At 34.3% G+C, this 13,294-nt stretch overlaps 1 protein-coding gene across 2 annotated transcripts in view; it reads right to left on the bottom strand.

Moving 5' to 3' along the window:
• Positions 1 to 13,294, bottom strand: part of Tbc1d19 (TBC1 domain family member 19) — a 130,623-nt gene that overhangs the window by 31,362 nt on the left and 85,967 nt on the right. For both annotated transcript variants that reach the window (XM_027936598.2, XM_071614204.1), the window contains exons 14-15: positions 4,602 to 4,686; positions 1,988 to 2,032 (exon numbers count right to left, since the gene is read on the bottom strand). In XM_027936598.2, the coding sequence (XP_027792399.2) occupies positions 1,988 to 2,032; positions 4,602 to 4,686 (130 nt within the window). The remainder of the gene's footprint in view (positions 1 to 1,987; positions 2,033 to 4,601; positions 4,687 to 13,294) is intronic.

Here is a 13,294-nt window from a genome sequence, read left to right as displayed (position 1 = left end):
CTCTAATTTAATTCAATAAATGCTCATTACATTCTTACTAAATGATAGATACTGGGGAACAATATAATCTTGAACCTTCTGAAGCTTACAATATCAAGGGGGAGGTAAAGTATAATCAAACAGTGTCAAGAAAAATAGTAAGAGATACCAAAGGTTTTTTTCCCACCAGGTCTTATAAAAGCCTGGAGGGAGGGCCCTTTACCCAACCAGGGGATTCAGGCAAGTGCCAGTGCTGAGACTAGATGGCAGCTGGGTGGAGAAAAGTTATTCTAAGAATGGAAACAGGAGAGGTACTGAAGCAGCATAGTTCTTTTGTGAGAGTATGTGGCTATGAGTAACAAGAAAAAATAGTTTGGTATTGCTATGATTAAAAAATAATAATGAGAAATGAAACTAGGAAGTAGATTATACAGGGATCAGATTCGAGAGGTCCTCATATATATGTCATGCTGAGAAACTTGGATGTTACTTAAGGGACAGGAGACACTAAGGAAATTCTTATGGGAATATAGCTCAGGAGCAGGGTGCCTGCATGAGGCCCTGGTTCTATCTCTAGCACCACAAAACAAAAAGACAAACAAAAAAAACAACAATTTTTGAGAAAAAATGTCAATCTTCAGATTTTCATTTTAGATGTACAATTCATCAGGGTACAAGATAGAGCATAACCAGAGACGACAAGGAAGACAGACCAGGTAGGTGGCTAGAGATAGTGAACCTGGAAGGCAAGACAGTAGCCTTTGTGTGGAAGAGGGTCCAAGATATGAAGAAGATAAAACTGCAGGATATGAGCCTGACTGGAATCTAGGGTAACTACCAGGCTCCATGCTTTGACTTACTGGATAGATGATAATGCAGTTAACTAAAAGAGGAACAGTGTTTGCTTATTTTTTAAAATTTAGCTTCCTTTTTCCTTTTGGGGTCATAAGAAGATAAAATAGTTTAGATTGGGACATGTTAACTTTGAGGTAGTCACAGAAGAGGTCAGAACTGGAGACAAAAATTTTAGAATAATTAACCTATAGATCCATGAAAACAAATGGAAGCCCCTATGGAAAGCAGCAGAACAATGGTAAGGTATCTAAGGAGGGGCAGAAGTAGACAATCATGAATGAAACTGGAACTCTATGTTGAGAGGCCCTGGGAGAGAATAGTGCCATGAAAGCCAGTTTAAAATGTGGTGGTTAATAGAGCTAAACACACTCATTCACAGCTATATTTTCTGAGAACTCACTATGTGTCAGGCATTGTGCTGTTTTACAGATTGTATCTCATTTAATCTATAATCCACATGCTACAGTTGATGAATCTAAAGTTCAGAGAAGTCATATAACTTACCCAAGATCATAGAGTGAGCTGGCAGAACTGGGATCTGAACCCAGGTCTGCTGGATTACAAAACCCATGTTCTTAACTCTGCTGGGGTAAAAGAACTTCTTCAGGATGCAACTTAATATCATCATAATAAGGGCTGCTATATACTGTTTTTCCAAGAAGCATATCTTAAAAACTGCCTAACAATCTCAAATGAATATTTAATATCTAAATATTAAATATGAGGTCATTCATATTTGGTCACTTCAAAATAGATTATTTCAGTGATAACCTCTTCATAATCTGTATTTCATAAATACCACACAGGTCAAATTATGAAAATAAAATGCAGCAGAAAACTCACTTCTGCACTGTTCCAATAATGCCAAAAGGAAAGTCCCAGCTGGACTAGTGTTCCTCAGACGAAAACTACGTACCTTGACTTAATAAGCCTACTTAGCTTTCTCACAAATTATTGGTCCAAAGGAGAACCAGAGAAGGTATGACTCGTTTAGCATGGAAAAATTCACTGAAGTATGTATTCCATGGAGACTTATTTTAGATGATAAATCATTTTCCATTTAAAGACAGAGAATAAGAAAATCTCATTCCTATTTTATAGAAGTTGTAATTTTTGTATTTCCCACTAGAGGAAGCAATAGCATTACTCTTACCATTTGGTGGATAAAAGACGGCATATTCTTCTAATCCTAGTTTTCCTGTAAGAGAAAACCATAGAGGGTTTCAATATGATTTAAATCAATTTTAAAAATTAACTTATTATGTGAATATACTAATAATGGAATTTTCAAGAATACTATAGTCTGATTTTATTTCATATTATGGAATTTAAAAATTTGCCAATGTTTTGATAATAGCAAACCCTTTCATTAATTAAAATCAATAATATAAACTTCAGTACAAGGGAAGTGATACAAAATAAATAATAGAACAAATGCTTCCAAACTCCTTAAGCATGTAAGAAGGGAAAAAATAATCTATAAGCATACCATTATTTTGCTAAATATAAATAATTCTTTTTTTTTAGAGAGAGAGAGAGAGAGAGAGAGAGAGAGAGAGAGAATTTTTTAATATTTATATATTTTTTAGTTTTTCAGCGGACACAACATCTTTGTTTGTATGTGGTGCTGAGGATCGAACCCGGGCTGCACGCATGCGAGGCGAGCGCGCTACTGCTTGAGCCACATCCCCAGCCCCAAAAATAATTCTAATCTAGTCATTAAAGCAAGTTCTAAGCTTTGCAATATCTCATTAGCTTACATTTTTTATGGAATGTGCTGAAAAGCTAAAAGTTAAGTGTCTTTAACTGTACAGTGGTCATATTTTCTATGACCAGAGAATGGGGCTAATATTTGAAATCAGAATGTCCTAGAAAGTATATTCACTATAATCAAATGTTTGTAAGAGTTTTACAAAGTAGCTTTCCCTCAAAGCTTTTAAGTTTCTCAGTTTGTCCCACCTTTCACTGAATATCTTTAGGTAGCTTTTTTCTTGACTGTTTTTCTAACCCCTTTGAATCTACTGAAAAGATATTCAGACAGGTGCAAGGAATACACCTGTAATCCCAAGTACCTGGCAGGGTGAGACAGGAAGATTCCAAGTTCAAGGCAAACCTGGACAACTTAGCAAGACCCCTTCTTGAAGTAAAATAGAAAAGGGGCTGGAAATGTAGCTAAGCGATAGAGTACTTGTTTAGCATGTGTGAGGCCCTAGGTTCAATCCCCAGTAGCAAAGAAAAAATAAATTAAAAAAACATTCATTCTTATGCTGGGTTTTTAAAAAAGTTTTTAATTAAAAAAATTTTTTTTCTCCCATTTTTACCCCATATACAGATTGCAGAATCACATCAGTTACACATCCATTGATTTACATATTGCCATACTAGTGTCTGTTGTATTCTGCTCATAACCCACTTAAATCAAATTGTGAAATATGATATATCAAGAACTATGTAATGTTTTGAACAGCCAACAATAAAAAATTTAAAAAAAAAAAAATTTTTTTTCTTGTTCTTGTTAGGGACAGTGGCAGAGAGGAGACAAAGAATAAGAAATATGAGAAGAGAAGTTTAGGATAGAGTAGAAACAATAAGGACTAATTTTTGTGTAAAGAGAGAATAGAATAATGAAAAGGAAACTGATTACTGCACTAGATGTTGAGAGGCAAACAAAAATACAGATATATAGTTTCTCAACCATATAGTTTATAATATAGACAAAATTTTAGATTATTTCTACGAACTTTTTTTCTTTTTCTTTCTTTTTTTTAAAAAGCAGGTTTTAAGTGTTTAGAGTTCAGAGGGAAGGGAAATTGATGACATTTTGGTGACATAGTGAGATATATGCAAATTCTTCAAAGTCCCAGAAAATTTTTTAGAGTTGGGGAAGGGAAAGCTTTCCACATAAAGGAACATATGGAGGCTAGAATGAATATGGCATATTGTGGAATAATCAGGGTAGCAAAGTTAGCTAGTTTAAGACTATCAACCAATGAAGGGACTTGAAATCACAGCCGTGTTTATAGGTGATTCTATTGGGTAATTAAATTCTGTAAGTTCATTTTAGAAACAAGGAAATTTAAGAGACCCCCAGGGTATGTGGAGCCCAAATCCAACACAACATGAAGTGGCATGTCCTAGGGCAGGCAGGAGTTGGAGCAACCAGGCAGGTAGGTCAGACTGAGGAAACACAGGAGAAATAGTTTCATTCTTCAAGGAAACACAGAGAAACCATATACAATAGGGCAATGAGCTTTCTGTGCTGGCTATTCATCACTTAATAAAAAGGAGTTGAGAAGGGCTGTCAGCTGAAATTAGTTCAGTTTTCAAGATCTTGATATGGTGATATATTATAAGCAATTAGTGATAAAGAGAGTTACTAAAATAGGAATTAGAGCGCTAATAACACATGTTACTTTAAAAGGCATTTTGAAAGAAGGAATATAGAAAGTTAAAAAAATTCAAAAAGCAAATCTATGTGATAAACCCATAGTTAGGAAAAATCAACAGATACAACAAAAATAGCAATACTGGAGAAAATTGAGAAGGCAAAATGTCTTCTGTAGTGAGAAAGTCCCTGAAATGCTGCTTCCGGGACCTGTGATACGTTGTATTGATTTAAGTGAGAATGAAAAGACAGTTAACGTCAACTGAGAAAAAAGTAATTTACAATTAAAAATTGGCAAAACCAATATAAGCTATGAAATAAACATTCTTGGCATGATTCTGTAAGTCTTAAATAAAACTCCTTAATATTACCAAAATATTACCTCTTATGTATGATTTTGGTGGTGAAGCACTGTTGTATGCAAAGTGACCCAATACTGACGTATCCCGGGAAAAACAAAGTAATACCTGGATATAACATTGGAAAAAAATAAGCAATTAGGCACTATTATAAAGTCGGATAATTCATTATTATTATTGGGAGGCATTAAGGTGGAATCCTTCAAGCTTAGTATCTTGCAATGGGAAGAGTGCCCTCTGTTGATTTACCTATATTAAATGTTAACAATGAGATGCCAAGTATAGATAGCCAAAGTTCTTCCAAAGATTTCTCAGTTTGCCACTAAAGTTTGAAGAATATCAGAAAATATAAGTTGCTAGCTACCAGTTGATTCTTTTCTTGTTCATCTGGAAATGAGAAACACCTAGAAGAAATTTAACAGATGAGAAATATATACGGTAGACCAGGTAACCATAGTGTCAGAACAATTTGGGAAATGCAGAAAACTAGAAATAGAGTCACTGCTGAGATGCTGCAGATAGTTGGCCTTATCACGGATGGAGGGAAAGAAACTCATGGTGTTTAGAAGGAATGGCAGCAGTGGTTTCCCAATACAGAATAGAAGTTGGTAGTCCTAATCATCAGGTAGAATGTGGCAACTCTATCTGGAGATACAAATCAGTACAGCAGAATCAGAATCAAGGATGCACATTAGAATAAACTGGATGCCATCTGACAGTAGCCTGAAATTTTGGGCCAGGAGTCCAATCCCCAGGAAGATGACCAGTGACAAGAAATCTGGGTCCTGGGATTCTAAAAGATAATACCAAAAAAAGAATTCAGGATGACTGAAAAGGGCAAAATAGGGGCATAGAGTCAGGGCTGAACTTGTAGCAGAGTGAATGGAGAAGGAAACACTTTGTGTCTAAAACACAAGAAAACAGGCAGTTTTTCTAAAAGGATAGATGTGGAAATTGGATATTAGTCAGGTTCAATGTTAAAATGTGTAACAACTATTGCCACTGATTTTATTGTTTTAAAAGACTACAGAAGTGATACACGTATATGATAAAAATGAAAAAGGCAGATAATCAAAGAGTAAGAAAACATCCATAATTCCACTACTGGTAATATGTAGATGTAAGGCCTGGAATGCCATAGTCATTATCACCTATTTTTATATACACATGTACAATTTTTTTTAAAAAACGATTATGCATATAGTTCTATAACCTATTTTCCCTCAATGTTATAAATATTTTCTATATTCTTTTACCTTTTTAATTTTTTGTTTTAATTAGTTATACATGATAGTAGAATGCATTTATGTACTTTGATATATCATACATATATGGGATATAATTTCTCATTTTTCTGAGTGTAAATGTTGTAGAATCATACTGGTCATGCAGTCATATATATATATATACACACATACATACATACATAAAGTAATAGTATTTGTTTCTTTTTTTTTAAGGCTATGAAATTCTTTTTTTTATTGGTTGTTCAAAACATTACAAAGCTCTTGACATATCATATTTCATACTTTAGATTCAAGTGGGTTATGAACTCTCATTTTTACCCCAAATACAAATATCTTTCCTATCCCCACATACCCTCCCCGCCCTCCCTTCACTTCCCTCTACCCAATCTAAGGTAACACTATTATTCTCTAGTGCCCCCTGCCTTATTGTGAATTAGCATCCACATATTAAAGAAAACATTCAGCCTTTGGGTTTGGGGGATTGGCTTATTTCGCTTCACATGATACTCTCCAATTCCATCCATTTACTGGCAAATGCCATAATTTCATTTCTCCCTAAAGCTGAGAAATATTCCCTTGAATATATACACCACATTTTCTTTATCCATTTATCTATTGAAGGACACCTAGGTTGGGTATAAAATTTTTATGTTGCAGAATATTCCACTTATGTATTAACAATAATTCATCTAGCCCATCTTGTTTTCCATTTCCCAGTTATAAGCAATGCTGCAGTGAACTTCCTTAGAGCTCTTTATGTACACCTTTAGTTAACTTTCTAAAACTGGACTGTCTGGTCAAATACTTTAGGCATTATGTACTTTGCATGGTGTGTGTATTGCTACTGGGGATTGAACCCAGAGCCTCACTCATGCTAGGCAAGTGCTCTACCACTGAGCTAGATCCCCAGCCCTGCTTCAGGCATTTAATATTTAAAACTTTAAAAATTCATTGTCAAGGTAGGAATTTTTCTAATTTCTTATTTATTAACACATCTAGTAGTAAGATAGGATACTTTTTTCTTTCATTAAAACAGATTATCATCATTTCATGGATAAAAAATGGCATATAATCATATATTGCTTTAATTTAATTTGTGAACAGAAAGGTATTCAACACACTTACAAAAATAATGAGTTGAATTTGCTTTGTTATTTTTTGATCCATTTTTAATTCATTTAAATGTTTTTTAACTTGATTTAAATTTTGTGTATATAAGGATCTTTGGTTTAAGTCTAATTATATACATTGTGTGTGTGTGTGTGTGTGTGTGTGTGTGTGTGTGTGTGGTGTATGGGAGGCAGTACTGAGGACTGAACTCAGGGCTTTGCTCATGCTAAGCACAAGTTCTACCACTGAACTACATATACCCCCAGCCCTAAGTCTAATTTTATTTTGAAAATGGTTTTGCTCAAATAATGTTAATTATTTTGACACAGAGATGTTTTTAATTTTTGTATGCTCAAATCTACTATACTTTCTATTATGCTTAGATATTAATCCACTTCCAATTTTTTAAAAAAATTCTAGATCCATAAAATGTTATTGAATCAGTAAATAATATTGACTCTACTCTTGCCAGACCTTTATGGACCACTGTGGTAGGCAGAACAATGCCCTCCAAAAATGACCACATCCAAATCCCTGGAAACGATGGATATGTTACCTTGTATAACAAAAGGGATTTTGCAGATGTGATTAAATTAGCAATCTTTACATGGGAATACTATACAGGATTATCTGGCTGAGGTCAATATAATCACAGGATCTTTTAAGTGAGAGAGGCAACAAGCCAGAGTCAGATTTCAAGATGCTATCTGCTGGATTTGAAAATGAAGAAAGGGGCCACATGACAAGGAATGCAGTTTCATTTATTGCATTCTAGAAGCTGGACAAAGCAAATAAATGCATACTTTTTCAGAACTTCCAGAAGCAACACAGCCTGCAAGTACCTGTACGGTCACGTGACTATAGGCCAGTGAAACCCATTTTAGATTTCTGAACTTTAGAACTATGGATAATATAATTGTATTAAGCCATGAAATTTGTGGTTATTTATTATAACATCAATAATAAGCTAATACCCAATAAGTTAATGCAAAATAAATGAATACAAGTAAAGTAAAAAATACAAGTAATGTAAAAATATATACTTAACAAATTTCTTTCTACTATTGTCTTACAGGGAAAATAATTCCTAATAAAGTGTTCATATTAATTTTCCCTTAGTTTAGCAGAGTGTAGGCAGCACGGTACTTTTAGAAGGAGCTCTGTGCTTAAATATATCCCTCTCGAGTCCCTGATGTCGTAGAGAAGACAAGATAGTTGGGACTGCTCTAAGGAGAATATTGGTTACTTTAAGGTGACGATGCCAGAGGTGGTATGTTAGACAGTATGGGCTAATGTGAAAACCTGGGACACAAGCAGAGAGCTGCCAGCTCCTATTCTAACTTGAATTGTTACCTTTTGAGATTCTAATGTCTGTATGTGTAAGGAAATGACAATACAATTATAAATTTGCTAGAATATGTGATTATATGATGATGATTTAAAATTGAGTTGAAAATTTAACTGATTACTTACAAATTAAGAAAAATTAAATTTTACCTGAGTGAGGTTATACAGGGTAATGATTTACTTTATTTATGGGAGTTTCAAGAGACTGGACTTATAAATGTGAATTTATGGTTGCTATAGCAGATCATATCTAAAATGTCTACATACAACTACAAAAGTTTTACTTGGCCTAAATTTTCCTTTATTTGTAGAAAATACATTTATGGTAAGTGATATAAATAATTCTGAGAAATAGGTTATTTACATCATACAAAGTAGATAGGAAATGGCAGATATCAACTGGACAATCACTTTAACATCCAATTACTATATACTCATTTTCATTTGTGATGCTCTTACATTTTCCTACAAACGAATTTGGAGAATTTCAAATGATAAAATTTCAAAGACGGCTTTTTAAAACATTCTGTCCTAATTTAATTTTCATACATAAAAGAGCCATGTAGCTTACTGGGCTTTGAAAATTGACAGATCTGGCTTAGGGTTCTGGTAGCTGTATGAGCTTGGGCTCTTGAGCCTCTGCTTCTTCATCCGTAAAAAAGGAATAAAGTTACCATTGCAGGGCTGTTGTAAGAATGGGTTACAGAGTTGGGATTGCTCTAAGGAGAATATTGGTTACTTTAAGGTGATGATGCCAGAGGTGGTGAAATCTATGAAGTTGAAGTAGAAAATACCAGGAATCTATCTTTCCACTTAGACAACAATTGTACTGGCAGAATATGTCTGATGTAACTATTTGAGAACTCCACAGTCTATTGAAGTCTTACAACTTTTGAGGGAGGACCTGAATAGTAAACTGTGGTTTCCATTGGTCAATTTCAGCTCTCAGTACAGTAGCATCTACCCACCCTCAAACCAAGCCCCTTGGCAGGTAGACATGCATGTATCCAGGAGCTGCATAAAGAACCCAAGGTAGGGGGAAAAGCACCCTGTCCTCCAAATAATGGGTATCTATACTTGGATTGTTGATTGCTGCTTCTGATCAGAGAGGCACAGACAGGAAGAGGGCAGGAATGGAGGGGAAGCAGAAATTATTTGTTGTGCCTCCTCCAAGTGTCCCAAACCCTTCCCCTTTGGCTGAAGCGACTTTCAGTGAATTTAAGGGAACAACCTCTCCCCACTTTCATTCTTCCAACAGAAAAGGAAAAATGGAGGGGGGTTGGGGGGGGACTGCATGCCTCTGAGTAGCACGGGAAGATGAGTTTCAGAATCCAGATGCAGTAATGGCCCCTATACTATATAAAAGCAAGGTCAGTTGATCCATTAAAAGAGTAAGGGAAAACTGGGTATAAAATTGCAGGTGCATGTAAGTGGAGTATGTGTGGAGTGAAAACATATGGAGATTCTCTTCTGATAGCCTATAAATATTCTTTGAGAAGCAGAAATCAAAGTCAATCAGCTGAGAGAAAGAGGAGATTTGAAGAGGTTGAAGGTACTCAAAGTCATCTAGAGAGTGGATGTGTGAATGGACTAAGAGAATGAGGTAGATTTGGCAGGCAGAAGTATGGACTCTTAAAGTTAGTGGTCATGAAATTAAAGTAAAACTAGTTAGCATGGTTCCATGTGTAGCCACAATCAAAATCACGATGTAGCTACAGAATTGATGGGGAGCTCTATTTATCCAGGGTTAAGGCTTTGTCAGATAATTTCTTCTAAAACGAGGGAGAAGGGCAAGAAGTAATTGGAATGCCAGATCATGCTGTTGACATGTGTGTCACATTTGTTCTCTCCTATCTATTCATAGAGATCTTGCTCTGTGTCAGGTGCTCATGAACTCTAACCTGAACTGCTGGAGCTATTCACTGCCATACTAAGCTACTCTCTCCTCACCAAACACAGCATATTCTTGATTCATATTTATTTTTGCTTTCCCCATCCTTCTCCTAATTCTTTAACTTTAAAAACTAAACATTTCCTAAAACATTTCTATTCTGCAGACACCACTCAATTCTGCATGACTCCTAGAATTTTAATTGTACTTGGTTAGAACTGAGTAGAAATCTTTATTCATATACTTATCAATTTATAACTGTGTCTTTTCTCTCATTTTCCACTAAGATGTGACTTAATATCTTTTTTGCTACCACAGAAGCTGTATCAGAGTAAACACTTAATAATTTGACTAAATAGATACACGAATAAAAGATATCTAATTGCACTGGAAACTTTAATTTCTAGTTGTAGATGGATAAAATATCTTTTTCATTTATTTATGTAGTGCTGAGGATCAAACCCAATGCCCATGAATGTGAGGCAAGTGCTTTTCCACTGAGCCACAACCCCAGCCCTGGAAATCTTTCTTAACCTCCAATCAGTGGCATAAAAGCATCTGTAAATATGGCAAACTCCTCAGTTCTGTTACTAAGTATATGCTAGATGAGCAAGCATTTGAGGGAGGCTTGGGTGTACTACACAAAGAGTCAGTCTCCATGTTTTTCATTTATTATATGAGTTATTTTCTATCAATATTTTATACTTTTTGGACAACATGTTAACTTATATAGGTGTAATAATGCCATCCAGTACTGGAAACTGGTACTGTCAAACTACCCAATTTACTTCTGTTGAATAAAAGGTATCTTTTGAAACTCTGACATAATTTAAAACTATCGAAATCTCTAAGTATTTTTAAGAATTTCATGCAAAACAAAAACTGACTAAAGTTTGCAATACTAAAAAGCTGACTTATTACTTAAAGCATGATTTCTATAAAATTCAGTGCTTTTTGCCTACAAAATCTAAGTAACATTAACATGAGGCACTTAGGAGCAGTGTCTGTGTATCCTAGTAACATGGGCCCATATTTTCTTTAAAAAGGGATTACCAGAGGTTTTCTCATCTGTATGTGGACACAGCAATGCCACATGCCAACTAATTTTGTAGTCTAGTCACAAAATCCAATAAATGGGTAGCAGCTGGAAGGGATATGGGGCCCAGAATCTAGTCAGAAACACTAAATTGCTCCATTATCATTAATTTTCCCAGAGCAGTTGTGTTGCTACAAAGCTCTGCCAAAAGAAAGCCTGTAATGAAAGATGAGAAGCTTTCTTCTGACATAAACAGACACATATATCTATAAATGTAGATTTTGTTTCCAGGACAAAAAACAGAACTCAATTTTAATGCATACAATTACATATATTAGTTAAAATGAACTAGTAATAATTCAGACCAAGTAAAATAAATAATTAAAAAATATCACAATAGAAGTCCATGTGAGGAAAATTTACTTTTGCATAATCTTCCCAAAGAGAAATTTAGGGGTTTGTTGTAACAATCCTTCTGTTAAGTAACTGGGATCTTTATCTGCATTAAAGCTTATTTCTACAGATGAATGGACAAAGAAAATGTAATACATATATATAAGAGAATATTATTCAACTTTTAAAAAGAAGGAAATCCGGCCATTTAAGACAACATGGATGAACCTGGAGAATGATATGTCAATTGAAATAAACATCTCACAGTGGAAAAAATATGATATGATTCAATTTATAGGAGGTATCTAAAATAGTTGAAAAAAATGGTGGTTTTCTGGGGTTGGAAGGGAGGAAGGATGGGGAATTGTTATTGAATGGGTTCAACATTTCAGCTATGCAAGATGATTTTAGGGATATGCAGAACATTGTGACTATACTTAAAATTATTATATTGAACACTTAAAAAGGCTTATTTAGTATCATTTCCAAAGTCTAAAATCAGCAGAATCCTTGAAACATAACTGAAGAAATTATTTAATGTTTAAAAATAATATAATTTGGACCAAAATATTGATAAAATGAAAAAGGTTAAAGTACACTCCTATATTACTTACTACACTAATTTAATACTAATGCTTTACACAACACTTTGAAACAATTTCCAAGCATTTTGTATTCATGTCCTGCCTCCCTAGCTAGCATATGCATCTATCAGAGGTAGTATCATTTATATATAATGTAAGGATCTAGTATCATTTATATATAATGTAAGGATCACAAAATATTTACTGATGATCATTGTGCTTTTTCTCAGAACCACTGTTTATAAATAATTCTGTTGTCTGACTCAGTCCTCAGTAAGTTTTCTTAGAACTTACATATATGTCACTAATATGTGGAAGAAACAAAAATAAACATCCCTTTAAGGATATTCCTGACACTATTTGGACAAATTCTTACTATTCTCATTTAAAACAAATGCTCTCAATCCCAGTAACTTGGGAAGCTGAGGCAGGAAGACTGCAAGTTTGAGGCTGGTCTCAGCAATTTAGTGAGATTCTGTCTTAACAATAACAAAATAAAGAAAAAGGAGGGCTGGGATGTGGCTTAGTGGTAAAGCACCCCTGGGTTATTTTAGTATAAAAAATAAAATAAAATAGATAACCTCAGTAACTTTTCCACCAAATGAGGCTGATTTGTTACTTGGCAAGTCCCTTTCAGTACCACCAAAGAGGGTTTGTAGTTGTCACTTCAAACTGGCAATCCTCTCCACTACAATTACCAAAAGTGACAAACTTAACAAAAAATTTACACCCTTTCTATTCATTCTCTGAAGCAGATTAGCCACAGACTATATACATATCATGTCATAATTTATGTGTTCATATACTTGGAAAACAGTTTTGTGTTCAGGATCAAAATAGCATAAGAAAATCAAAAAATTAACTAAGTGGTTCAATTTTGAAAGCATAGATATTTGGCTTTATTTTTTTAAAATATATTTAACTGTGACGTTAACCTATTTTCACTAGAAATCAGTTCATAAAAACGGATCCATCACATCTAGAACAGAACTGAGAAATCTAGACCTCATCAACATAACAGTAAATCTCAGTCAGCCAAAAATTACTAATATTAAGCTTTCATATGAAAAATGGAAACTTTTTTAGTTATGAAAAAAATAATTCTTTC

This window comes from Marmota flaviventris, chromosome 7 (genome assembly GCF_047511675.1).
Source record: "Marmota flaviventris isolate mMarFla1 chromosome 7, mMarFla1.hap1, whole genome shotgun sequence".
In the NCBI taxonomy this organism is placed as follows: domain Eukaryota; kingdom Metazoa; phylum Chordata; class Mammalia; order Rodentia; family Sciuridae; genus Marmota; species Marmota flaviventris.
This window is presented reverse-complemented; position numbering and strand designations above follow the sequence as displayed.